The 25,923-nt window shown below is 44.3% G+C and overlaps 1 protein-coding gene across 1 annotated transcript in view; it reads right to left on the reverse strand.

Moving 5' to 3' along the window:
• Window positions 1-18,375, reverse strand: part of Baiap2l1 (BAI1 associated protein 2 like 1) — a 92,802-nt gene extending 74,427 nt beyond the window's left edge. Inside the window, exon 1 of the mRNA XM_021162665.1 lies at window positions 18,065-18,375. Coding sequence (XP_021018324.1) covers window positions 18,065-18,115 — 51 coding nt within the window. The 5' untranslated portion in view covers window positions 18,116-18,375. The remainder of the gene's footprint in view (window positions 1-18,064) is intronic.
• Between the last annotated feature and the right edge of the window lie 7,548 nt (window positions 18,376-25,923).

The following is a 25,923-nucleotide window of genomic DNA, read 5'->3' on the forward strand; positions in this document are numbered from 1 at the left end:
TGTGTGTGTGTATGCGAGACAGAGGAGCATTGTGTGTGTGTGTGTGTGTGTGTGAGAGAGAGAGAGAGAGAGAGAGAGAGAGAGAGAGAGAGAGAAAGATGTGTGTGAGAGAGCAGTGTGTGTGTGTTAGAGAGAAAGCAGTGTGGATGTGTGAGAGACAGAGAGAGCGACAGAAAGAGAGAGTGAACGTGAGCAAGCAAGAGCACACATGCATGAGAACAACCTCAGGCATTCCCTAGGTGCTGTCCATCTTATTAAATCAGTCTGTCACTAGCCTGGGGCTCACGATCAGGCTAGACAGCTGGTCGGAGAGCATCCAAGGTCTACCTATCTCTGCTTCCCCAGAGCTGGTATTAGAAGTGTGGGCTGCCATGCCTGTTTTTTTTTTTTTTTAATGTGTGTTCTGGGGATCAAACCTAGATTCTCATGCTTGGTTTTTGGGCTATTTCCACAGTTCAAGTCAGATGTCTCAAGATGAGGTCACCCGTTGTCCTCGGTGAACACTGGTTTAGGATGAGCAGAAAGTATTCTCAGTCTAGAAAGTGTTTATGCCCATGTCGATCTCGGCAGCAACTGCCTCTCCCAGAGTAAAAATCAATTTGGCCCATTAGCAAAAAATGATAACACATCCATCTTGAGACAAATCTGCTGGATTAGCATCTGTCTTTCCAGCTATGGGTGGAGAAGATGTTTGGCAGACATTTGTTTCCAGGAAAATACAACCTTCTATGTCCTTCTATAAAGGGAATTTCCATAGGAAATATCCAGGTCCAGAGAAAATCTTCCATTGATCATTCGTAATGACTTCAATATCACTTTCCCGTCTTTCATAAACCAGGTTTTGGTTACACAGAATTATTTCTGCCAAAGTAATTCTTTAGGGTACAAAGGTCATGTAGGAGGGTCTATAGGCTCACATGGGCCTGTCCCTAGTCACACAGCCTGAGTGAAAAGAAGCTATTGGGACAGTGAACAGTGAAGCACGGGAACAGCCCTCTGTTGGTTGTAGAAGAATGTTATTGGCACTTAAGGGAGCTCCTATTAGGTCCTGTGATCCCCAATAATCAATCAAGAAATCAGAAGCCAGTGTGATCACCAGAACACAAGGTCTATATTGTCAGGTTCGACCAAGTTTCTATGAATTTCTATTCTACTGTCTAAATAATGTTTGGGGATAGGTATACAGTTCAGTTGGTAGAGTGCTTGCATACCATACTTGCATACCACAGTGTAGGCCTATAATTCCAGGACCTGGGAAGTGGAGACAGGAGTTCAAGGCTAGGCTTTGCTACATGAAGTCAGCCAGGGCTACCTGAGAACCTGCTTTAAACAAAGAAATAGATTGCTGTGAGGTATCCCCTGCTTGTTTAGGCAACAAGGACTCACCTGAAGCTAAAGCACAGCAAAACCAACAAAAATAGAGGAAGGAATAGAAGGTGGTCCTACCAGTGTTCCTACCTTTTGAGTAAAAATTTTAAGGCTGCTATGAAAATTATTTTTCAGAGCATTCAAGTCAGCATGTTAATTTATAAAATCTAGGTTCCCAAATATTTAAAAAAAACAAAGCCATAGGAGATGTGGAGGTGCACATCTGCTGTTCCAGCACTATGGAAGTAAAGGAGGCAAGAGAATCAAGGCAAGCTCAAGGCTGGGTATCTATACAGTGTGGGTTCCACGAGTTAGGAATGCATAGTAAGGTCCTGTCTAAAAACAAACAAAGAAAATGGCTGGCGAGATCACTAAGCAGGGAAAGGTGCTTAAAACCTGAAGACTGGAGTTTCATCCCTGGCGTCCACATGGTACACGGAAACAACTCTCAGAAGTCATCCTTTGACACACATGCATGCACAGACACACACACACACACACGCATATGCATGCACGCACACACACAGCGGCATGCTTCTGTTCACACACATGATTTAAATGAAAAACAAGAGCAACCAGAAAAACAAACAAGCATGGAAGAATAAAGTTAGCTGTGGTGGTACATGCTATATTGACAACACCTGGGAGACCGAGGCAGGCGAATGAGAGTTCAGAGCCAACCCGGGCTAGTGAGGCATTGTCCTCTAAACAAAAATCAAATGACCAAAGTAACTAAGAGAGGCATGCATGGGTATTCTGACTTCATAGCCATTTGAGGTAAAGCGAAGAATAAGGAAATGACTGATGGCTCGCTCAAAGACGAGAAAACGGCATCCTACTTTAAACATTCGACTTTAATACTAAAGAGGAAGAAGAAGGGTGTCAGGGAAGAGTCAGTCTAAACTTCTTTCCCCATGGTTCAGGTACAGGCAATTATACTAAGTTTTAGTTTAGAAGATTCAATAATGTTATGTAACGACATAGAACTATAATTATATAAGTATGTATTTGGCTCATTGGACAGGGGATTTTGGAACCCTGCTCCTGACTTCAACCAACTTTTAGAGTATGAACTTCAGAGAGAGGGATAGTCGTATCTATGACTAAAATAAAAAGTACTCAAAATTCCAACTACAACAGTAGTCTCCATTATTGCTCGGCTTGTAGAGGTTTGTTTTGTTTGAAAGAATGGGAGTGCAAAGTTCCCTAGTCTAAATGAAGTACAGTGCTATGGGTCAGACAGCTTTGAATGTGGAAGTAACATTTCAGCCAGAATCTGAACATGTGCTTTTGCTTCTGGTGTTTTCCAGAAATAAAAATAAAAAACGAGAATGAATGGCTCATGGAACTGCAGAATGTGTGTACTTAAATTTCATTCTACTGACTCCATTAAGTTCTCATATTGAGATGTTTAAAACAGCATTAAAAGCCTAGACGTTGTGTAGCCTTTATTAGAAGCCCATATCAAGCTTGGCCCTATGCTAGCTCCACTCATCTACAAAGATGAATGAAGAGAGTTCTAGTCGCATGGCCTCATAGAGAGATGGCTATGAAAAATACTGAGGCAATCCAAATAGAGTGGGAGAGAAATAAAAACTGCAGACTGGGGCTAGGAGATGGTTAAAGAAAGAAGACCTGAGTCTGGAACCCCAAAAGCAACGAGAAAGCTGGTGGTGCAGTGTGGGCATCTGTCATCCCAGTGCAATCTTATGAGGAGATGGGAGGTAAAGACAGGAGAGTTCCCGGAAGCTTCCAGGCCAACTAGCTTGGCCTACACAATAGCAAAACAACAAAGACCTGTCCTAAACAAGTGAAAGGTCAGGACAGCCACGGGAGGCTGTCCTCTGATCTCACGTGTGCTGTGGCAGGCACACCCTGGACTCATTCACATGCACAAGCATACATACAAATATTTTAAGTGTTATTCACTATCATTTTGAAATGCATATCATTTTGAAGTATGTAATAGAAAAGGCATATACCGGGGTCAGTGAGATAGCTCAGCCAGTAAAGGGGCTTGCCACTAAGCCTGATAACCCTAATAAACTGAGTCTGATCCCTGGGACAACAAGCTGGAAGGAGAGAACCAACTCCAGAATATTATCCTTTAACCTCTGAAAGTATGTCACTGAATACACATACACCCCCAAATAATTCATTAAAAGGCAATCATTAAAGGGATAATAATTGAGTGATTCTTGGGTTTAGAGAAACTTCCAATGGGAATTTACTCTGAAGGAGTAACTAGACCATTTGGTTAAGTGGTCTGACCTGTGTGCTTGCTGCTCGTTTTTTCTGCTTGCTGTTTTTAGAAGGTATGTCATGGGCTAGAAAGCAAGCAATAAGCCAGGCATAGCTTTAATCGCAACACTCGAGGCAGAGGCAGAGGCAGAGGCAGAGGCAGAGGCAGAGGCAGAGGCAGAGGCAGAGGCAGAGGCAGAGNGCAGAGGCAGAGGCAGAGGCAGAGGCAGAGGCAGAGGCAGAGGCAGAGGCAGGAGGATTTCTGTGACCTCCAGGCCAGCAAGAATGGCAGACTGTTAAAAAACAAACAAATGATCTGCAGGAAAGGCTGGTTTATATGCTAGGTTGAAATTTGAGAAATTTCCCCAAAGTACTTATCAGTAACAGGAAATTTATCAGATCAAAGTACCTCATTTCATACAAGCATTGTTTGTTTTATCAGTTCCTTCCAAATACCATTTTTATCTGTGGAATAGCTCTAGTGAGTCTCAGTCAAAGAGACAAATCATTCTAAAGTGCATTAAAATTGCACTCCGTGTAATCAGAGAAAAATTAATCGATAACAAGTAATTTTAAGATAGTTCATGACCTGTACTTACTCTCAGACTGAAGGACAAGGAATAAAAATCTCTCTTAAATATATGCTTTTTTAGATGCATGTGTATGCACGTGTGCCTGAGCGTGGGTGTGTGCGTGTGAATGTGGCTGCCGCAAAGCTCAGAGGGTGGTGCATCCCCTGGCTCTGGAGTCTCAGGTGGTTGTGAGCTACTAGTATGGGTGGTGAAAACTGAACCTGGGTCCTCTGCAAGGGCATTATATAGTTTTAACCCTGGAGCCATCTCTACAGCCCCTAAAGTGTCTCATCTACTTCTTTGAATAGCCAACTTCCTAAGAACGTCTTACAAATTGCCTTTAAAATTAATTTTTTTTCTCAAACATAATCATTTCCTTTTGTCCAAGGAAACAAAAAAGTTCGAAGAGGCATCTAGGGGGGTCGTATCATAGGGTCATCTCTGGCCCTAGGCCTGGGATCCTAGCTTGTGAAGCAAGAGGATCCTGAGTTCAAGGCAATTTGAGAGAGATTGCCTCAAAAGAAAAAGTGAAAAGAGGGCTGGAGTGTAGCTCAAGAGGCAGAGCATCCCGGAGTGTGACTCAGGAGTAAATACTCCCTAGTATGGAGGAGGCTGTCATGTTATCCATGGTAAGGGAACAGAAAGGTAGCACTCTCTGGGACAGGTCAAGGAAGCATCGGTGGCCGAGGGCAGGAGCTGGGAGAGTGACACTCTGGCAACGTTGTTGTCCTGTCATTAGCTGTACAGACCACGCTGCTCTGTTCTCTACTGTGGTTTCTGGAGGTGACCACAGAGCCTGGGCACAACTGTGGTACTTCAGAAAATAGCTGAAGACAGTGTGGATGCTTGTGGTAAGCCTGGCAGATGCAAAATAGATAACAGGTGCTTGAAACAAGGCAGCTGGTTGTTACTGCCACTGTCTCAGTGCCCTTGTTTAACGAGCACGTGACAACTGTAGTCACAGGAATGTGACAAGTACCAAGCTCCAGTATTTATCTTTTTTTAAAAAAAATTTATGTTATGTATATGAGTACACTATGGCTGTACATATGGTTGTGAGCCATCATGTGGTTTCTGGGAATTGAACTCAGGACCTCTGCCCACTCTGGCCCAAAGATTTATTTATTATTATATCTAAGTACACTGTAGCTATCTTCAGTCACACCAGAAGAGGGCATCAGATCTCATTATGGAGGGCTGTGAGCCACCATGTAGTTGCTGGGATTTGAACTCAGGACCTATGGAAGAGCAGTCAGTACTCTTAACCGCTGCGCCATCTTTCCATCCTCCTCCAGTATTTATCTCATTTACACTTGTGTGGAAGTGGGTTTGTTTGCCTGGACACATGAGGGGGCCAGAGAGGATGGGGACTATTGCTCTATCACTGTCTTCCCTCCAGACAAGACCTGAGCCTAGAGCTAGGTTAGTGGCCAGCAGTTCCTGCCATCCTCCTTCCTCCACCCTGCACAGTGCTATGTAGCCATGCCCAGATTTTTCAATGGAAACAGAATTAGAACTCAGTTCCCCTTGCTTTCACAACAAGCTGTCTTACCCATTGAGCCATTTCTCCAGACCCTATTTATTTTTATTTCTAGGACTTCATGCATGCTAGGCAAATGATCTACCATGAGCCACACCTCCAGATCAACTGTCAAAATTTCATTAAAACCTCCTCATAACAACAAAACTTAAGTATAAGGAATTATCATTGCCCTTTTCCAGGTTTGTTACTTGAGGGCATTTTCTGGTCAGAAGTGAACTGTCCATTACCCACAGTCTCAGGAGTCAGTGTCTGATAAGCATCTGACAGTGACAGGAGTGTTGCCTGTACCTTTCTTAGTAAGCCAGAGGGTCAGCTCTGCACTTAGAGTAGGTTGTCTGGCCTGTCATCTTTCCTCACCTACACACTTATCACCCTGGGTGGTGTGTTCCAATCAGATGGATTTCCCCACGCTTTTTACAGGTCATCACTAGTTTTGAACCTGTCCAGGATATAGCTGACCCTAGAAAGAGAGCAATTGCTGGCAACAGGAAAACCCTTAGAACAATCTCAAGAATTGTACTTTGAATGTTTTTCAGTGTTTTAATTTCTGTTGCAACTGTAGTTTCAGGTTAGTAAGCAGCTCAAATGTACCCCTATATGTGAAACTTAAAGAGAAAAATCTCTACCTTTAAAGGTTGAATTGCTAAACAGGAAGCAAGTACCAAGTTTTACCACAGCTCTAATATATTTAATTGAAATAGAATGTATATATCCCATTTCTGCTTATTTTTGGTGAAACATAAAAGTAACCACACTTCAGGGCCAAGGAGATGGTTCAGTGAGTGAAGGCCCTTGCCTTTAAGCCTGCTAACCTTAACTAAAGCCAAAACACAGTCTCTCATGATGGAAAAACCACTTCCCACAAGCTGCCCTCTGACCTTCATATTTGTGCACACGTGCATCCAAACACACACCTATGCAAACACACACACAGATAGAGAGAGAAATACTTTCTGGATTATTTACAATTTTTTATGAAATATTTACTTTTTAACGTGTGTGTGTGTGTGTGTGTGTGTGTGTGTGTGTGTGTGTGTTTGCATAGGTATAAGTATGAGTGCAGTGACTATGGAGGCCAAAAGAGGGTGTTGGCTCCCCAGGAACTGTTGTTACAGGCACTTGGGTCCTGGGTGCTAGGAACGGAAAACTCAAGGCCTCTGTAAGGACACTGATGCTATTACCTTCTGAGCCTTCTCTCCAGCCCTTGCTACTAAGTTTTATAGAGAAGGGATTGTTACTGCTTCAGGACTTTCAATCTCCAAAGAACCAAATAAATAAATCAGTCAAAGCAACAAACTGGAGGGCATCTCAAGCCCCTGCTGTGAGGGTCAAATGTGCAGCTCTCCAGGCTGTAAACAACCTTTTAGATCTATCCCTAAGGCTTGCTCTTCTATTTTACTCCCTGTTTTGGGAACATACTGGCAACATTTTTCCTAAAGAAAGAGAAAACTGCAACATTTTATCACATTTATACTTGTCTCACCTTTAGCTACAAAGATCTGAGTTAACTGTTACAACTAGTGACTAACCAGAAAGAGAAAGTAGAGAAACAGAAAATACTGAATTAAGGCTGATGAAAATAAGAACAGAAGCATACAGATCTGAATGTTTGCAATGCCATATGACTGCTCTCCTGTTAAATACCAATAAGTTCCAAATTATAAATTATAAAAAATGGTAGTCATGAGATCTCAGCTCTTCTAGACAATGCCCATAATCTATACATTGTTGATAGATAATGTTTTTTCTACTACAAACACATAAAATCTCTCTCTGGATTAAAAAAAAAAAGGAAGTGGTTTTAAAATACCTCTGTAACTGGCTGAGAGTTCAGTGTAAGATGCACTCACACAATGCAAATTTCAGTACTATTATTTGGGGCATACTTTCTTTACAATGCAGCAACCCTTGGATCCACAGCTCCCTTCTGGGAACTTAACTTTCAGAAATCAACCTGGATTGGGGTAAAGCTTTATCTGAGCTGTGCCAACTGCAGTGTCTTAATAGCAACCTACTGGCAAAGATCTATATCTAACAGCAGGGCTGGATCAATAACTTGAGATGAAGAGTTTCAGAATACTGTGGAGTCATCAAAATGATGAAGAACCAAATACTGACATACAATTATGCCCTGAAAAGTGTTGGCTACAAGAGTTAGTGTTGTCTATGCATTATGAGATTTGAGACGACTTATTTTTAGGGTCTTCATAGAAATTTTGGAAATATTCTGCTATCAGAGTTAGAATCATTTTCTTTTTTTTTTTTATATTTCAGAGTCATTTTTTTTTTGATTTTTAATATTTTTATTACATATTTTCCTCAATTACATTTCCAATGATATGCCAAAAGTCCCCCATAGCGCCCCCCACTTCCCTACCCACCCATTCCCATTCTTTTGGCCCTGGCATTCCCCTATATTGGGGCATATAAAGTTTGCAAGTCCAATGGGCCTCTCTTTCCATTGATGGCCGACTAGGCCATCTTTCGATACATATGCAGCTAGAGACAAGAGCTCCGGGGTTCTGGTTAGTACATCATGTTGTTCCAACAATAGGGTTGCAGATCCCTTTAGCTCCTTGGGTACTTTCTCTAGCTTCTCCATTGGGAGCCCTGTGATACATCCAATAGCTGACTGTGAACATCCACTCCTGTGTTTGCTAGGCCCCGTAGAATCATTTTCAAAATCGTTTAATTTGACTAATGGATACAAACACTGTGGGAAATGCAGAAAATTATACTTTTCAGGACTTGCTCTCAAGCATATACAATTACAATGTAATCAGGATAAAAAGAACATTCTGGCCAGGTGTGGTAGCACATGCCTTTAATCTCTGAGTCTGAGGCCAGACTGGTCTGCATAGTGAATTCTAGGCCCGTCTAGGATTTATATAGTGAGACTGTCTCAAAACAAACAAACAACTACCACCACCAGACCAAACATTTCCTGGACTACAGAGAAGGCTTAGTTGACATGGTACCTGCCCCGCAAGCATGAGGGCCTGAGCTGGGATTCTCAGCTCCATGGAAACATCAAGCGTGCGTGGCAGCCATCTATAATCCTAGTTCAGGGGGTGGAGACCCAGGGATGAGAGTATCTCTAGAGCTCATTGGTCAGCTAGTTTAACATGACCAATGAGCTCCAGGTTTACTGAGAGACCCTGCCTAAAAAAATACATCGAAGAGTAGTTGAGGATGACATCTGATGTTGACATGTGGTCTCTAAATACATGCATACACACTATGTATACATCCACACAAGCACGTACGGACATGCCCCACTCAACAAAGAACATCAAATAGGCAGACACACAAAGATTTCCTTTACAGATATCAGTCCCGAAATATCTTGAATAAACTATAACTCACTGAAACTATCAAAAAGTAGCTTACTGTGCCTATACCAATAAAGTTTGAAAATTTCTAAGAAAGGTTACATAGAAAGAAAAGGGGGGGGGTGGGTGGGAGAGATGGCTCAGCAGTTAAGAGCACTGACTGCTCTTCCAGAGGATCTGAGTTTAATTCCCAGCCACCACATGGTGGCTAACAACCATCTATAATGGGATATGATGCGCTCTTCTGGTGTGTCTGAAGACAGTGTACTCATATAAATAAAATCAAATAAAATAAGAGCAGTTGTTTCTCTTAAAAAAAAAAAAAGACTGACAACTAGAAACATTTAAAAGAAAAAAAGAAAAAGGAACTTTCATTAAAACTCAATTAGCAAGAAAATCCAATCGACTGTAACTCTACATTCTATTCCAAGTACTCGAGTGTATTTAAATAAAACTCATCTAGCTAGGTCCTGGACACCTCTTTCATAATAAAACTTTTTAATGTGTTCAGCCATGACAGTGTAGAGTCTAATGAAGTTAGTGTTTTACTACAGTGAAAACCAGAACAATACATCCGAGACCTGCAATCCCTAGGCCCTGATTCTGTCTCTGACAATTTGTCCACTACCAGTTCTGTAGGAGGCTGATGATCCATACAAACCAACCACAGGCCTGGCGCAAATATTCTGAAAGTCAATTTTACATTTACACCCACCTACCAGAGAGCCAAGATGAAGAAAGACCAACAATGATAACATAGGCTGTTTGAAGGGAAGTTGGGAGTAGTCATCTAGTACAATCACTGAATCTCAAGATCCAAATGCTTTGCACTCAGTGTGCTCCGGTGCGCATACCCAAGAGATACGAGGCCCTATGACTATCAGGCACGAACCAGAGTGCTGTAAGGCATCACTTGTGTCATCCTGGAGCAGCCTGAAAAGAACCCACATGCCTGTGATCTGTCCTGATGACAAAATATCAGTCTGCAACAAGAACGAGCAATGACGATTACTACCAACACGGATGAATCTGATAGCCATGCTGGGTAAAGGGCAGAGAAAACAGCAAACACCATTACAGGTTGGAAGAGTGGTACCCACGCAGTGACAGGAGGGAAGCCCATGGGCAGCTCAGTGCAGCTTGCCAGAGTCTACTTCTTGATCTGGGTGCCACTTACATAGTGTTCAGTTCAGGACAATGTAGTGAGCTACAAATACTAAAGCATAGTTTCCCATTTATTTATTTATTTATCTTTTTTAATTTTATTTTTTATTTTATTTTATTTATTTTTTTGGTTTTTTGAGACAGGGTTTCTCTGTGTAGCCCTGGCTGTCCTGGAACTCACTTTGTAGACCAGGCTGGCCTCGAACTCAGGAATCCACCTGCCTCTGCCTCCCAAGTGCTGGGATTAAAGGCATGCGCCACCACCGGCCCGGCTCATTTATTTATTTATTTATTTATTCATTCATTCATCCATTCATTCATTCACTTTACATCCCAATATCCGCCCCCCTCTCCTCCCTGGCCACCCTCTCAACATAACTAACTTCAACTAACTTCCCCCCCTCACCGTTCTCCTCTGTGAAGGGGAGCTGCCCTCCACCCATCAGGTCAAGTGGATCTATCTCAATATAAATTGTAATTCAATAAAAATTTTACAAATAGGGGCTGGAGCCGGGCAGTGATGGCACACACCTTTAATCCCAGCACTTGGGAGGCAGAGGCAGGCGGATTTCTGAGTTCGAGGCCAGCCTGGTCTACAGAGTGAGTTCCAGGGCAGCCAGGACTATACAAAGAAACCCTGTCTCGAAAAAAAAAAGGGGGGGGGCCTGGAGAGTTGGCTCAGTGGTTAAGAGCACTGACTGCTCTTCCAAAGGTCCTGAGTTCAAATCCCAGCACCCACATGGTGGCTCACAACCATCTGTAATGAGATCTGATGCCCTCTTCTGGAGTGTGTCTGAAGACAGCTACAGTGTACTTACATATAATAAATAAATAAATCTTAAAAAAAAAAAAAGAAAAAAAAGTTTTACAAATAAATGTTATTTCCCCGTATCACAGGTAAGTCAACATTAGTGTAGTTTTTACTTTGCAACTATAGAATAAACATCCACATGGAGTGCTGAACAAATAAACCAACCAACCAAGTCCTTTCAATTTTATGCACACGAGGTTTCCTTTGCAGGTCCGTGCAAGGCCAGAGTTAATGTTAAGTACTGAAAAAATTCACAAATATAAACGTAATAAGCTAGCTGAAACTCAGAGATGGTGCCATTGGTCTAAGTGGGCCCAGCTTCCCACCTTGCACACTAAAGGATGCTGCACAGCTGTGTTACCATAGGTGCTAAACTCCTTAGTAACAAAAGCCTGCTTTAATAGCAAAAAGCAAACTACTCTTTGTTTGCTTGATATTTTTATTTTTCCACACAGCACGCTAACTCACTAGGCTGCTCCCATCTGTATTTGACACTTGGCAACTCTTCCTGCTGTTCCCTGGCACAGCGTCCTTACACCCCCTTTAGTCATTGGATAACTAACAGCAAGTTGTCTAGACTTCTGCAAATCTCATTTTATCTTCTGGATACCTGAAGGAAAAGGAGTCACAGGAAAAGATAGAAATGCCAAATAGTGTAAAGAGCTAGAGAGTAAATACACTAAATATATTTCAGAGATCAGTTGTTGTTTTTAATTTTTAAAAACAGCTAATTTTTTTTTAAAAAAAGATGTATTTTTATTTATGTAGTATGTATGTGTTTGCATGTATATGTATGTGAGAGAGAGAGAGAGAGAGAGAGAGAGAATTGCAGGTGCCCAAAGAGGCCAGGAGAGGACACAGGGTCCCTTGGAGCTGGAGGTGCAGACAGCTGTGAGCCCCAGCGCTGGGATCCTACCTAGGGTCCTCCGGAAGAGCAGTTCCCACCTGAACCGCTGAGCACTTGTGTTTTACTTTTCTGAGAGTATCTTGCTCTGTGGCCCAGACTGTTCTTAACCCACAGCAGTTCTCCTGCCTTAGCCTCCCCAGTGCTGTGTTCAAAGGGGTATTCCAGTATACTCAGTTAGAAAGGGCTCTTATAAAGGCATTTTAAAGCTATGACGTGCAGATTCAACTATCCACCGCTGGAGACCAAGCTGACCCTTTCACTTACACAACCGCCATTAAACTCAAGCTGAGAAGATAAACAAGGAAACACAAGCCCAGATGGCTCGGATGGCTCGCCCTACCCTGTAAAGAACAAAAGCATCTCAGCTTCGTATTTAAAGGTTTGTTCAAAACTTGTCTATGATGATGCATTTCCAGAGAAGGGAGAATTTCAGTGACATTTTTTAGATCACCAAATTATGAAAATCTACTTGCTGTGTACATCTGTTGGTCACCAGAAACTGAATCACTTATTCAGAGGTTAGGGGTGTAAATGACTGAAGCTGGTCACTCAGACTCCAGGTCTGTTTCTCAACTTTAAAATGGTTGGTGCTGGGCGGAGGTTCAATTCCCAGTACCTACATGGCCATTCACAACTGGCTCTGATCTAACATCCTCACACAGTCATACACGCGAGACTTATGAAAATAATAAATAAATAAATAAGAAGGCTGGTGCTGAAGATGGCTCTTGCAGACAAGTAGGGCTCAACTCCTTGCACCCACAAGGCAACTCAACACTGCAGGTAACTCCAGTTCCAGAGAATTCTGACACCTCTTCTAGCCTCAAGACACCAGGCATGCGTGTGGTGCACATATATACAAGCAAGTAAACATTCACACACAGAAAAGAAAAATTTTAATAGATCTTTAGAACAGGGTAATAAAGAAGCTAGGCCCCTTGGTATTGAAAACTTTATATGCCCCAGTACAGGGGAACGCCAGGGCCAAGAAGTGGGGGAGTGGGTGGGTAGGGGAGTGCAGGGGTGGGGTGGGGGTGGGGGGAGGGTATGGGGGACTTTTGGGATAGCATTTGAAATGCAAATGAATAAAATACCTAATTTAAAAAAAAAAGAATCCACATCTACCTTTGTAGGTAGATTGTAGTCAAGGGAGGGAGGGAGGGAGCAGAGATCTGAACACAGGATTAAACACTTGAATTGATTAAATGTGCAGTGGCTCAACAAATACACCTTCGTACCAGGAACTGTTCTAGGTGCTTGAACTACAACAAAGCAAAGGTATTTACCTTGAGCAGGCTCACATTCCCATTGGGGAGGGAAGAGAGATGAACAAACATAATGAGGAAACATTTCATACGGTATACCTTACAGTTGTAAATCTTATAGGGGACAAGGCAAAGTAGCTTAAGGTGGGGCTGGAAATACCAACAGATTGGTAACTTTAAGAGAGCTAAATAAACGGACCTTCTTGAAAAACTGACTGGTTTATGTGAAACATTTTGTTGTATTAATTTTCCCCTTGAGATGGGGTCTTATTGTGTTGCGCCGCCGGCTGTCCTGAACTCACTTTACAGACCAAGCTGGGCTTGAACTCACAGAGATCCATTTGCCTCCCTGTCTCCTGAGTCAGAGAGGGTAGGAAATGACTCAGTGAGAAAGTGTTTTTCTAGAAGCATAAGAACTTTAGACTCCTAGCATCCACATAAAAAGTTAAAGTGTGTGCCTGAGATCCCAGGACTGGCGAATCAGAGGCAGGAGTGCATCTGGGGCTCACTAGCCAGCCAGCCAGTCTAGCCAATATGGTAAACTTCCAAGTTCATCAAGAGATCATGTCTCAAAAATAAGGTGGAAACTGATTGAAAGTACAGCCCCTTGTTCTCCACCACCAACACACATGTACACATGTGCGCGCGCGCACACACACACACACACCACTTTCAATTGTTTCATGGTACCATAGATAATTTTGTTAAGATTGAAAAGGAACACAATCTTAGAACTTTTAAAATTACAGTTGGTGTTAAACGTCTGCTCTTTTTTTAAAATCTATTATATTTTTGGTTTTGTTTGTTCTAGAGTTATCATTTACTTTTTATTCTCTTAAGTTATATATGTGTGTGCATGTGAGCATAGGTGCCCTCAGAGCCCAGAGCCCCAGATCCCCTAGAACTGGAGATACAGGCAGTTGTAAGCCAGCCTCTGTGAATGCTAGGAACAGAATTCAAGTCCTCTGAAAGAGCAGTAAATGCTGAAACACCTCTTCCAGCTTTCCCATTCATAGTTTCCCTAAATTGTATACACTGCACCTTAGTTCTCAAATAAAACACATCTTATTGTGTTGGTGGCACTAGATAAAGGCTGTGTCTATGGTCCTCCCTCTTTCCTTTGTGGCTGTGGTCCTTCCTCTCTTCCCTTTGTGAGTGTCATGTTCCTCCTTCACTCATTTTTAGATGCATGCAGGTAGGATGTCCTTGGGTGATACCACATCCATTCTTTCTCAATCTCCTAAGACTTTAAAATCCTAACTGCTAGGAAGGTTGTGGTTCTTCTTTTTTTGTTTGTTTTGTGTGTGTGTGTGTGTGTTTTGTTTGTTTGTTTTGGTTTTTCGAGACTGGGTTTCTCTGTGTAGCCCTGGCTGTTCTGGAACTCACTCTGTAGACCAGGCTGGCCTTGAACTCAGAAATCCGCCTGCCTCTGCTTCCTGTGCTGGGATTAACCACGCCCGGCTGGTTGTGGTTCCTCTTAAGCAAAGGTTTTTGAGCTTTACCTCACCCTTACTCACTAAAGCACGTAAAAGTCACAAGAAGGCTTCCGAGGCCAAATTCTGGGCACACTATGTGCTAAACATGGAAAGGAGATTGCTATCTTTGACTAAACTGAAATTATCAACAGTACTTTTTCTTTTGGGGCTCATTATCATGCTATTTGTTTATGAAACGGTAAAACATAACATCCTTCCGGGAATTAGCATGGATATCCAGTAATCATTTGTCTAAGTACATTAAAAAAAAAAACTGTGCCAATGTATAAATATATATTTAGGTATATCTGATACTGCATAGAGGATCACACTACTTTACCAGCCTCCCATTTCCCTAAAGAATTTATTCCTTTATTTAAAAGATATTTGAGTATTAAGAGACAACACACACACACACACACCTAAAACCCAGAGAGGCAAGACATTAAATCTCATTTGCAAGTGGCCTTTGTAAATGCACCTGGTTAGGTTGTGTTTCTATTAGTGAAATATCGCCAGGTAACACAAAGAAGTCTGTTTTCAGCTGGGCAGTGGTGGTGTATGCTTTTAATTCCAGCACTTGGGAGGCAGAGGCAGGCGGATTTCTGAGTTCGAGGCCAGCCTGGTCTACAGAGTGAGTTCCAGGACAGCCAGGGCTACCCAGAGAAACTCTGTTTCGGGGGAGTGGGGGGGGGGTGGAGAAAAGAAAACAGAAAAAGAAAAAAAGAAATCTGTTTTTAAAAGAACACATTCACCAACATTGCCAGTAGAATTTTTGCAATGTTGCACTTAAATAGTTTTAGCCTCAATTATAATAAAAGGCTTTTCAGGCTTCCAATCACCCCCATAAATGTAAATTTAAGTGTGCATGTCCTTAGAGTCAAATTATTGGCCATCAGCCTCCACTTTGTTTTATAGATATAGAAATCTCCTGTCTAGTGCTGTGATTTTTTTTTTGATCCCATTATCTCCACATTAAAAAAAAAAAACCAACAAAAAACAAAAAACCTGACCCCAAAATATTAACAAGGAAATCCTGGTTAAAATCAATTGACATTTAGCAAGCTTTTGAAATGTTTCAACACTTGGGGATGGAAACCAATAACACACTGGTTTCTGATCTTCAATTTATTACAACCTTTCAAAACTGAAAATGAGCGAGTATGGCGGTGCACACTTCCAACCCCAGCATTGGGGAGGCTGAGACCAGCCTGGGATACATAGCGAGTTCATAGGAAAGCTAGCCTAGACTACATATACAAGAGTGTCTTTAAAAAAAAGAAGGAAAAAACAAACAAACAAACAAATAAACAACTAAATAGCTAGGAGTTGTAGTGCTTTAACCTCAGCCCTTGGGAGGAGGCAGAGGAAGGTGGACTTCTGAATCTGAGGTCAACTGGGTCTACATATCAAATTCCAGGCCAATCAGGGCTACATAGTAAGACCCTGTCTTTAAATAAAGAAAAGAAAACATCCCCCAAAAGACTTTCTATGCCTTATGTCTACCAATGCGGATAACCTAAACAATAAAATCAACAATCTTCCTCTTGCTCCAGTTCTGTGGGTAGAAAAGACATGCCAAGGTGGTTCATATTTGTGGTACTGTAATCTGCCTGCCCACACCAGCCAAAGGTTTCTCAGTCAGAAGTGAGAAAAAGAACAGTTTGCTTAGGGCATCTGATTGCTTGTCTAAAGTTGACATTTTCTTTCCAGACCAGCAAGATAAACAATCAATTGTGTTTGAGAAACTTTACTGTGCCTGTGTTTTCCACTGCAGCAGATGCTCGGATTCCACGCACAAACTACAATAAATAACCCACATTCCTCAGTTACGCTTTTTCCTTACCCGTTACCTGAGCATCTTGTCTCCCCCACGCTAGGGCATTTTACTTCCATACTCTGTCAACCCACACCCCAGTTCTACCTGCTTCACATCATTAAGTCTGAACAATGCCAATCCAAATACAAGGCTTTAAACATTCACATTTCTGGCATTTCTAAAAATTGTCATTTAATTAAGGAAGCACACTAATAGGAACAGGTTTTGGTCACAGTTGTGAACCTTCAAAATCATAATAATACAGTCTACTTTGTCTATCTAGAATAAATGTTATAGTGCACACATGGAGGGGTGAATACGTTTTGGAGCCACAATGAATTCTGAAAATATTTTCATGCTGCTTTAAAATGATTTTCCAGCAACTCAATAAATTCTGATTTCAGGAACTAAGACCTTGCAAATCTAGAAACTCAATTTTAGGGGTGAAAAAAAATCTAGAGAAAAGACCAAAGAGTGGGTGAAAAAAGAATCTAGAGAAATGACCAAAGAGTGGGTTTTAATCATGACTACAAGTAAATTTAGAGAACTTTAAATCTCAGGGGTTCAGTGGGCCTAAGTGGAATTAAAACAAAAGTTGTTTTGTATTCTATTAATAGCAGATGATTAAACGGATATCTCATTTCAAATGGAATTCATTTATAAGTACTTAAACTTACTAAAATGGCCACTAATCCCATGTCTGTTTCTGGAAAAATTCTCTCACATAACATGCCAGTTAAGCGGCCAATCACCACACGTTCTGTCAGCTTAAGTCAATTCTTATTAAAATCTCAGTGCTCTCTGACTCCAATAACCTCCCCAAATCATGGACGTAGAAACAGTCCAACCGCGGGCGAACATGCTCATAATAATTGTATATAGATGTATAAAACTGTCAAAAAGCTAAACAAAAAGTAATCAAAAGAAAAGCCAAATCGAACTTAAAAGCTACTGTATGAAAGAGTCCAAGAGGGGGAAGGCGTTTCAAGTCTTCCCAGGAGCAGATTCCCTGGCAGCCTAGAAAATTCCCTGAGCCGAGGGAGCCAGGCTCACCTGGCGATGGATTCCTAATTACGGAGGAGTTTCTCCCCTACATTCTTTCTTTTCTCCGAGGAAATTCGAGCTTGTCTCTTTTTTTCTCTCTCTTTCTCTCTCTTTTGGATCTGGGGAGGGTTTAGCCCCAGCGGTCAGACCAGCGTAGTCACTGATCACAAAGAGAAGTTGGGGGAGGATAAGAACCTCTCGGGGACCCCGCGGATTGTCGTCCACGTCTCCAATCCCCTTCCCCCAACACGGGAAATGTGGGGTCCCTGGGAGTCTCCGAGGGTCCAAGGGGGAAGGGGAGGCCCTTATCATGTAAAGTCCCCACTTTATCTCAAAAGTGAAAAAGAATCTCGACCGACCCCGCTGGCGACAATGGTCAGCTGCTTGTCCGGGCTCACGTTCCTGGCCTCGAACCCTGGAGTCCCCAAGTCTCCGGGCCTCCCAGCCTCCGCCCTCAGCCTGGAACCACAGAGTCCCGGACCCCCCGTCTCCCGTCTCGAGCTCCGCAAAGTCCCACACTTACCCGGTACGTGTTCTCCGTGAGCCGGTTCACCTCCTCCGGCCCCCGAGACATGGCTGCAGCCTCCGGGAGGGCGAGCGCGGGAGGACGCGGCGGGGCCTCGTGGCCGCCGGACTCCGGGCGGCGGGAGCGCCTAGGACTTGAGACTGAGCGGTCCTCGAGAGTCGGCCGCCGCCACAGCTGTCAGCGGGAGAGAGTCAGTGCGCGTCTCTGCTGCCAAAATGTCAAAACTTTGCGGCGCTTCGGTCCGTGAGGAGCTGCGAGGTAGACGTAGCCTGCCGCGGCTGGGACGAGCGAAGGGACAGGCAGCCCCACCTGAGGCGGGCGGAGTGGGCGGGGCCGAACGGCCAGAGGGCGGGGCAGCCCCACCTGAGGGGGGCGGGGCCTAGGCGGAGTACGCTCGAGTGGGCGGGGCGGCCTCGCCCGGAGACAGCCTGGTGGGAGGGTCGATCTTTTGGGGCAACCCGGGGAAACCTGGAAGAGACTTGTTGCGCTAGGTGGGCGTGGCCTAGGGGCTCGCTAAGCGGAGCCGAAGCCCGGCCAGCGCGCCGGACTGATTGGCCCCAGCTGAGGCGTGGAGCGGGGGTGGGGGCTGAGAGGCCAACAGGAGGGAGAAGCCAAGGGGAGGGGACGCGCCCCTACTCCCCCCACCCTGAAATGGGCTGATGGGCGTGGCCTAGATGGCGGATGGGCGTGGCCGAAACAAGATGGGACGGAGCGAACGAAGTCGCCCTAGCTGTGTCCGCCAGAGTGGCACCGCAGAGTTGAGCCGGTGGGCGCGGTCTAGCAGACCGATGGGCGGTGCTGAAGCGAGGATGGCGTGGTTTAGGCAGCCCCAGCTGAGGCAGGCAAGGGAATGGGAGGGTCTTCCTCGTGGTGGGCGTGGCTGAGCAGCCTGGTGGGCGAGGCTGGAGCAGTACAAGGCGAGGTGGCTGGACCCAGTGGACCAGGCCATCTCTCCTAAGGCTTGGCAGTGGAGGTAATACCTCTGTGCATCCTCTCCCGGCCCTCCCAGAGTTCCAGCCAAGCCCCTACATTGTGGTGTCTTTTAGAACAGGACCTGGACCTTTGGGCTTCTAGGTCTTTGGTCTAGTGTCCACCACAAGGTGCTGGCTCTGAAAGTTCGAGGCTCACATCCTCCGCAGGTGAATCCTCTAAGCTCTCTGCCTTTGAGTAACTTCCACATACCTCTTACGAATTGGTTTCCCTGATTGAAGGTCCACGGGGCATGGTTTCTCATGGATGGAGCCACCCACAATTTTGAAAGTTCCGGGGTGCCAAAAACGTAACTAACGCCAAGATCTGATTACTGGAATAACAGAACATTAAGAATAAGTTAAAAATCCCATGTTTTACAACTATGTAAATCACAAGACTGTCTAAAAATTTCCTCTCTCTCTCTCTCTCTCTCTCTCTCTCTCTCTCTGTGTGTGTGTGTGTGTGTGTGTGTGTGTGTGTGTGTGTGTTACAAGAAGTCAACCTTGGGCGTCATTCCTCAGCCAATATCCACTATAGATATATTGGAGACAGAGTCTCTTACTAAAGTAGCTAAATAGGATAGACTGATGGCTATCAAGTCTCCACAAGCCCCATGAATCCACCTGTCTCCCACATCCCCAGCACTGGGAGTACAAGAGCATATCTACTGTATGTAGCTTTTCACATGAGTTCTGAAGATGGAACTCAGGTCCCAATGCTTGCATCACAAGCACTTTACAAACTGACCCATTTCCTCAGCCCCCAGGTAGGCTGAGGCGTCTAGGATGTCTGTCCTTTCTTTCATCTTGTAGAGGCTATGTAGGTGTGTGGCTCCTGGCACATTATTTAAAACTTTTATTTTATGTGTAAGCTACTTGGACTGCATGTATGTCATCTGTGACTGGTACATATATATGTACGTGCCTGGTGCATATGTCAGAGGTCAGAAGAGGGCTTCAGATTCCCTGAAACTTGGGTTGCAGAAGGTTGTGATCATCATGTGGGTACTGGGAAACAAACCTAGGTCCTCTGGAAGAACAGCCAGTGTTCTTAACTACTGAGCTGTCTCCACAGTCCTTCCTGGCGCTTCCTGTTCTTTACCTGTTGTCTACCCCAGTCACACCCAACCCAGCTCTGAACATGTCCTAGAGTGCACACCTAGGACTGAGGTGACCTAGACTCCAGGGCCGCAGCAACCTTCTCCTAGCAGAAAACACACTCAGCACTTGAGACTTGAACTCAGCGGGAGTGAGCGAGGCCTTATTTTTAAAAGCTGTCCAGGTATGATTGCTTTGTTTATGAGCTCGTAGGATACGAAACTTCTAAACTGCTCCAGGATAAAGTTCACTGGGAAATACACACAAAGAAAGCACTGTGTGCCCCAGATGGAAACACTGAAAGTATGAGATGCCTCTGGACTTAGAACAGACACAAGCACTTGGACTCTGGGGCAGTCTTATCATGTTTTGCAGGCTATAAAACATATCTGGCTTGGGAACCAAATGGTGGTGTGGGTTTTCATGGTGGAGGGAATAACACCTCAGCCCTAGGTTGGAGGCAGTGGGAGAAGCTCCCCATGTCTTTAAAGGATCTTCAGGAGCTGGCTCAGAAAATGTGCCAACTGGGGTTCACTTGTCATATGCGGGGTGGTAAGCAGGACTCTATAATTACTACCATTACATATTAGGGTTCACCAAGGGTGTCTGCTGGCTTTTATTTGAACTTGAAAACTCCTTGTCTTTCCTTGGCAGATCCCCTTTTTGTCTCAGAACCTCTTTCTGTGTCTTCCTTCTGACGAATGAGGTCATTTCACCCTCCACTGCCAGGCAGTCATCCGAGGAGCTGGAAAGAGAGCGGAAGCTTAACCTTTAACAGCCCACAGCTTGGCAGCACCAGTTCCGAGCCAGAGAGGACAGTTTAACAAGCTGTCATAAAGCCAGTGAGGATCTCAGATGGCCCAGTTAGATTGCCATGGTTGGAATTTGATCAGAGATTGGAGTTCTCAAGTGTATGCAAATCTTTGCATTGATTATCTGGGCATATCAAACTCAACTTTGTGGAAATAACTTCCTACTTATGATCTTCCTGCTTCCTGAAAATCCTTTTAGAATGGCCAGTTTTGTATTTATAGAACCCATGCTAGGCAAGTGTTCTACTGCTAAGCTGTGCCCTACGCCCTCATAGGGGGATTCTGGCTGGGTCGGCACTCAACCACAAAGCTATGAGCAAGAATGGTCAGTTTTAAATCTGTCCAGATATCAAGCCTAAGGCTTCCAGTCCCAGCTCTGGGCTAGGCACATAAATAAATACCTAGGAGTTCTTTGTTGAACGAAAGAACAAGTGGATAGTGGATTATTTTCTTAGTGCCAGAGTGTATGTGTATGTGGCAGTGGTAGGGTTGATAAGGAAGTAGAATGAATTGGGCTGGACTCATCTTTTAATGCAAGTGCAGAGGGCAGAATTTAAGGCTTAAGATGAGTGCTGTAATAGAGATACAGTCAATCATGCCCGTAGACAAAAAAGTGGGCTCAATCTCAGAAAAAAAAAAATCCATTTGGACTCATTAAAGGTGCTCCTTATTGCATGCACACTGGCGATCCCATGAGCTCCTGGATGCTCTTGGATCTTAGGTGCTCATCAAGAATGGAAGAAAGTGGATCGATAGAAAGTTTTGACTCAGTAGAAGGTAAGGTGGGCTGGCCGCCATTGCATTGCATCTCAGCAGTTAAGTGCTGAGAAATCCACCTTCCCCAACTCCTAGCCATCTAGCCTCTTAGGATCTTAGCAAAACAGGTCCCCAGGGTCAGGGAACCACCGTCTCCTCTTCTGCTCTTGCTTCAGCTAAGTAATCAAATGTCCTGTTTATGTTGACATAGTTTGTAAGATGCAATCCTTGGACCTAGGAGATGGCTCAGTGGGTAAAGCGTTTGTTGTGCAAGCTTGAACACCTGAGTTAGGATCCCTGGTACCTACACACACACACACACACAACCAAACTTAGGTGTGGGGTCAAATGTCTGTGACCCTCAGGTTTGAGGGTAGGAGTGGGTTGGCAGGATGTCAGGAGGTTCCATGGGGGTCCTTAGTCAGCTAGGCAAGCCTGGATGAAGTGGTAAGGTCAACGTTCAGTGAGGGACCCTGTCTCGAAAAACATAAGGTGGGAAGTGACTGAGGAAGACACTTGATGTCAACCTCTGCCTTCCACATCTGCACACACGGGTAGACATACCCACATATGTATGCGCACACAGGCATTCAACACACATTCACTCTAAAGACACAGTTCCAAGTGGCAGCGCCAATAAGATCTTAAAAAAAAAAAAAAAGGATTTGCTCTATTATTTATGTGTATGCATATGGGGTTACCCTTGGAGGCCAGAAGAGGCCTTCAGATCCCCTGGAGCTGGAGTTACAAGTGGCCGTGAGCCACCTGGTGTGGGTGCTGAGAACCAAGCTTGGGTCCTCTGTAAGAGCAGCAAAGACTCTTAGCCACTGAGCCATTTCTCCAGCCTCGACCCTCAAACATTGATCATCGCTATCAAGACAAGCTGGTTGGGCTTCCCTTAAACTTCCTGAGCAGTTGCTCAGGGCTTCTCTGCCTCCGGAGTGTTGTGTGGTATAGAATTCCACAAGGTTTTACAACTGGAGAGATCCCTGTTGAGCACAGTCATTAGGAGTGAGCTCTGCAGAGAAGCAGCCCCTGTGCAGTAGAGCTGAGACCATCATGCTCTTGAAAAGAAGGCCTGGACAGTTTGTTTACAGTCTCACCAACCCAAAGCTCATCCATTTGCCTAGACTGGCTGGCCAGTGACCTTCAAGAATCTACTTTTCTTCTCCCCTTCCCTCAGCACTGGGGATACAGGTTCACACCACCATGCCTGGCTCTTTTACACGGATTATGAGGGGCCCAAAGTGAGGCCCTCATGTGTGTGTGCACGTCTGTGTCTGTATGTGCATGTGCACGTGGAGGCCAGAGGTTGGCGAAGAGTCTCTTCCTCAATTGTTCCCCACCTTGGTTTTTTTGAGACAGGCACAGTCAGTGACCCTTGAGCTCACTGGCTGAGCTGGACTGGCTGGCACACAAGCCTCAGATGCCCTCGCCTCTGCCCGCCCCCAACTCCCAGCAGCAGCGTTGTATATGCATTCCAAAGCATTCAGACCTTTGCACGGGTGCTGAGTCTGAACTCGGTCCTCAGGCTTGCATCATAACCAGTTGAGCCATCTCCCTAGCTCATTCATTCATTCATTCATTCATTCATTCATTTATAAACTCAGGCAAGCACAAAAAACACTTCTGAGCCATTCTGTCCATCACCTCAAATCTTTGTCACCAGAAGAATTCTGCACTGCCCTGCCTGCCAGAAACCTGAGAGGGCCCTTGTTATTTTCACTGGAGGTGGTGTGTGCAGTGATAAGTCCAGAATGGGAAGCTGAGAGATGCGGTCTTAGTTTGTGTTTCTCAGTACAGAGAAGCAGGCAAAGGATTCGCCACTTCTTGGTCTTCAGGTTCTCACTCCCGAAATAAGACAGTTGGTCCTCGAGTTGCTCTTTCCTCTCCGACTCTTTCTTTGCTCGTAGTCTCCTATACAGAGCCCTGACTGGGAAATCTTTTGTCTCCAGGTGCCAGCTGACCTCATGAGGAGAGTCGGCAAGAGAACCTGAACATTCTTCAGCTCTTCCAAGGTCAGGAAGGGAAAGGAGCCGGTCTATCTTGAAAATTCCTCTATGCTTTATCTTGCAGGGAAACAGCTTACTGAATTTGTAGAAGCTGATCTTCGAGGCCTAACCTCATTTGCCTTGTCTTGAGATCAGCCCACCCACCTACCCACCCACTCCCTGTGGGAAAATGGTGTCAGAGAAAGTTCTAGACTTTTCCCACTAAGTAAATATATGTTCTATATTTATCAAACTCCAAAGGTCGATCAACTCTTGTAAACTCTCTTGTGGGTCCTTACCACCTCTCACATGTGCTTGTTAATCTTTCTTAGCTGAACAAGAGAAGTAAGTTCTAGAATGATTGCATCTTCTGGTGGGTTTTTGATTGATACAGTTGACTTTGAATTAGGCTTCCCAGAGCACAGCCTCTTGAGTGCTGGAATTATAGGTGCGAGTCACCATGTTTAATGAGCAAGGACATGGAAAATGATGACATGGCTTTTTTTTTTTTTTTCTCTCAGAAATATATTGATCCAGGTAAATAGCTAACCTTCTTTCCCCTTCTGCGTGCTAGAATTAAAGGCAATTGCTACCACGCCCAGTTCTACTTTACTTTATGAGACAGAGTCTCTTGCTCAACTCGGAGCTCCCTGACTTGACTAGGCTGGCCAGCGAGCTCTGGGGAGCTGCTTGTCCCTCTCCCTCAGTTCTGATTACAGACATGCACTGCCGTGTCCAGTTTTTATGTGGTTCTAGGGATCTGAGCTCAGATCCGCAGGTTCTGTTGGCAAACATCTTGCCGTCTCCCAAGCCCCGTTTAGTTCTCATTCAAGGTGAGCAAACACTAGCCACCCAGGTGTCACTGAAGTTCCATTGGTCAGCCACCCCACTCTTCATCTGTATCATTATGGCCTGTGGTTGTACATGTCTATGATCCTAGCGCTTAGGAGGTGCAGACAGGAAGTACAAGAGTTCAAGGCCAGCTTGGATTTTATAGAAATATCTCTCAATGCCCTCCACCCCACCACTACCACAAAAAACAAAAACAAAGCCAAAAACCCTAAAAGGGCTGGAGAGATGGCTCTGCAGTTAAGAGCACTGACTGTTCTTCCAGAGGTCCTGAGTTCAATTCCCAGCAACCACATGGTGGCTCATAACCATCTGTAATGAGATCTGACGCCCTCTTTTGGTGTGTCTGAAGACAGCGACACTGTACTCATATTATAAAAAAAAAAAAAACAACAACAACAACCCATAACTACATTTGTGTTCATGTACCAGACCACTCTCTTTCAAGCTAGATTTGGCATTTCTAGCAAGTTCCTTAATAGAGCAGTTCATCCCTCCACGGACTATGGCCCTGAGCACCAACACCCCTTAACTCTGACTCAAAGTTGCTGCAAACCCACAACCACAATAAACAAGCAAACATTTTGCTAGAAGGGAGAGGAAAGATCAGTCCCATGGATCTTGTAATTCAGCAGAAAACACACATTTTCCCATTAGTGCAAATGCACACAATTATAAATAATTAAGCAAAACCTTGAGTCGTAGTTTATGTGTTTCCTTTTTAAAGTCCCCAACATATTGACAATGACCGAGAAGAGCAAGAAGCCTCAGGGATCAATGGAGACTCTGCTGAGTAGGACGTGCGTTTGACTAAACGCACACGGACTTTGCCAATTATCCTCCCATCGGTATCTGATCACTATAAAAGTTTTAGCAGCAGTTTGGCGATGATGTCAGGAAGTACCGTGGGCCCAGAAATAGGAGCCATAAATTCATGGAGGAAAGAACTTCACAATTTCCATATCCATCACAAAGATGCATTCGCCAGTTGCAGGCATGCGATGCGTGCACTATTTGTGGCATCGGGAGTCATTTAAAGTCTTTTTGTTGCTGTAGCATTCGTAGGGTGGGAAGCAAAAATATAAGGCACATCTTTTTTACTATGGAGATAAAAATAACGTGCTTTCCTGGTCTCCTTGCTTTTAAGATGCATCTAGTCAAAGAGATAGTCAACAGCAATCTGCTTTCGAGGTCTTTTTAGAAAATGTGAGCATTTAAGTAGTCACCCTATGTAAGCCCCAAGCAACAAGCAAAATTAAACACAAATGCAAGGAGATATTAGCAGGGTAGGGATACAGGTCAGTGGTAGAACCCCTTGCCTAGAATCCCCCAGTGAGGGGCTGGGGGCGTGGCTCAGTGGTAGAGTCCCTGCCTAGAAT

The sequence above is a fragment of the Mus caroli genome, chromosome 5 (genome assembly GCF_900094665.2).
Source record: "Mus caroli chromosome 5, CAROLI_EIJ_v1.1, whole genome shotgun sequence".
NCBI lineage: Eukaryota > Metazoa > Chordata > Mammalia > Rodentia > Muridae > Mus > Mus caroli.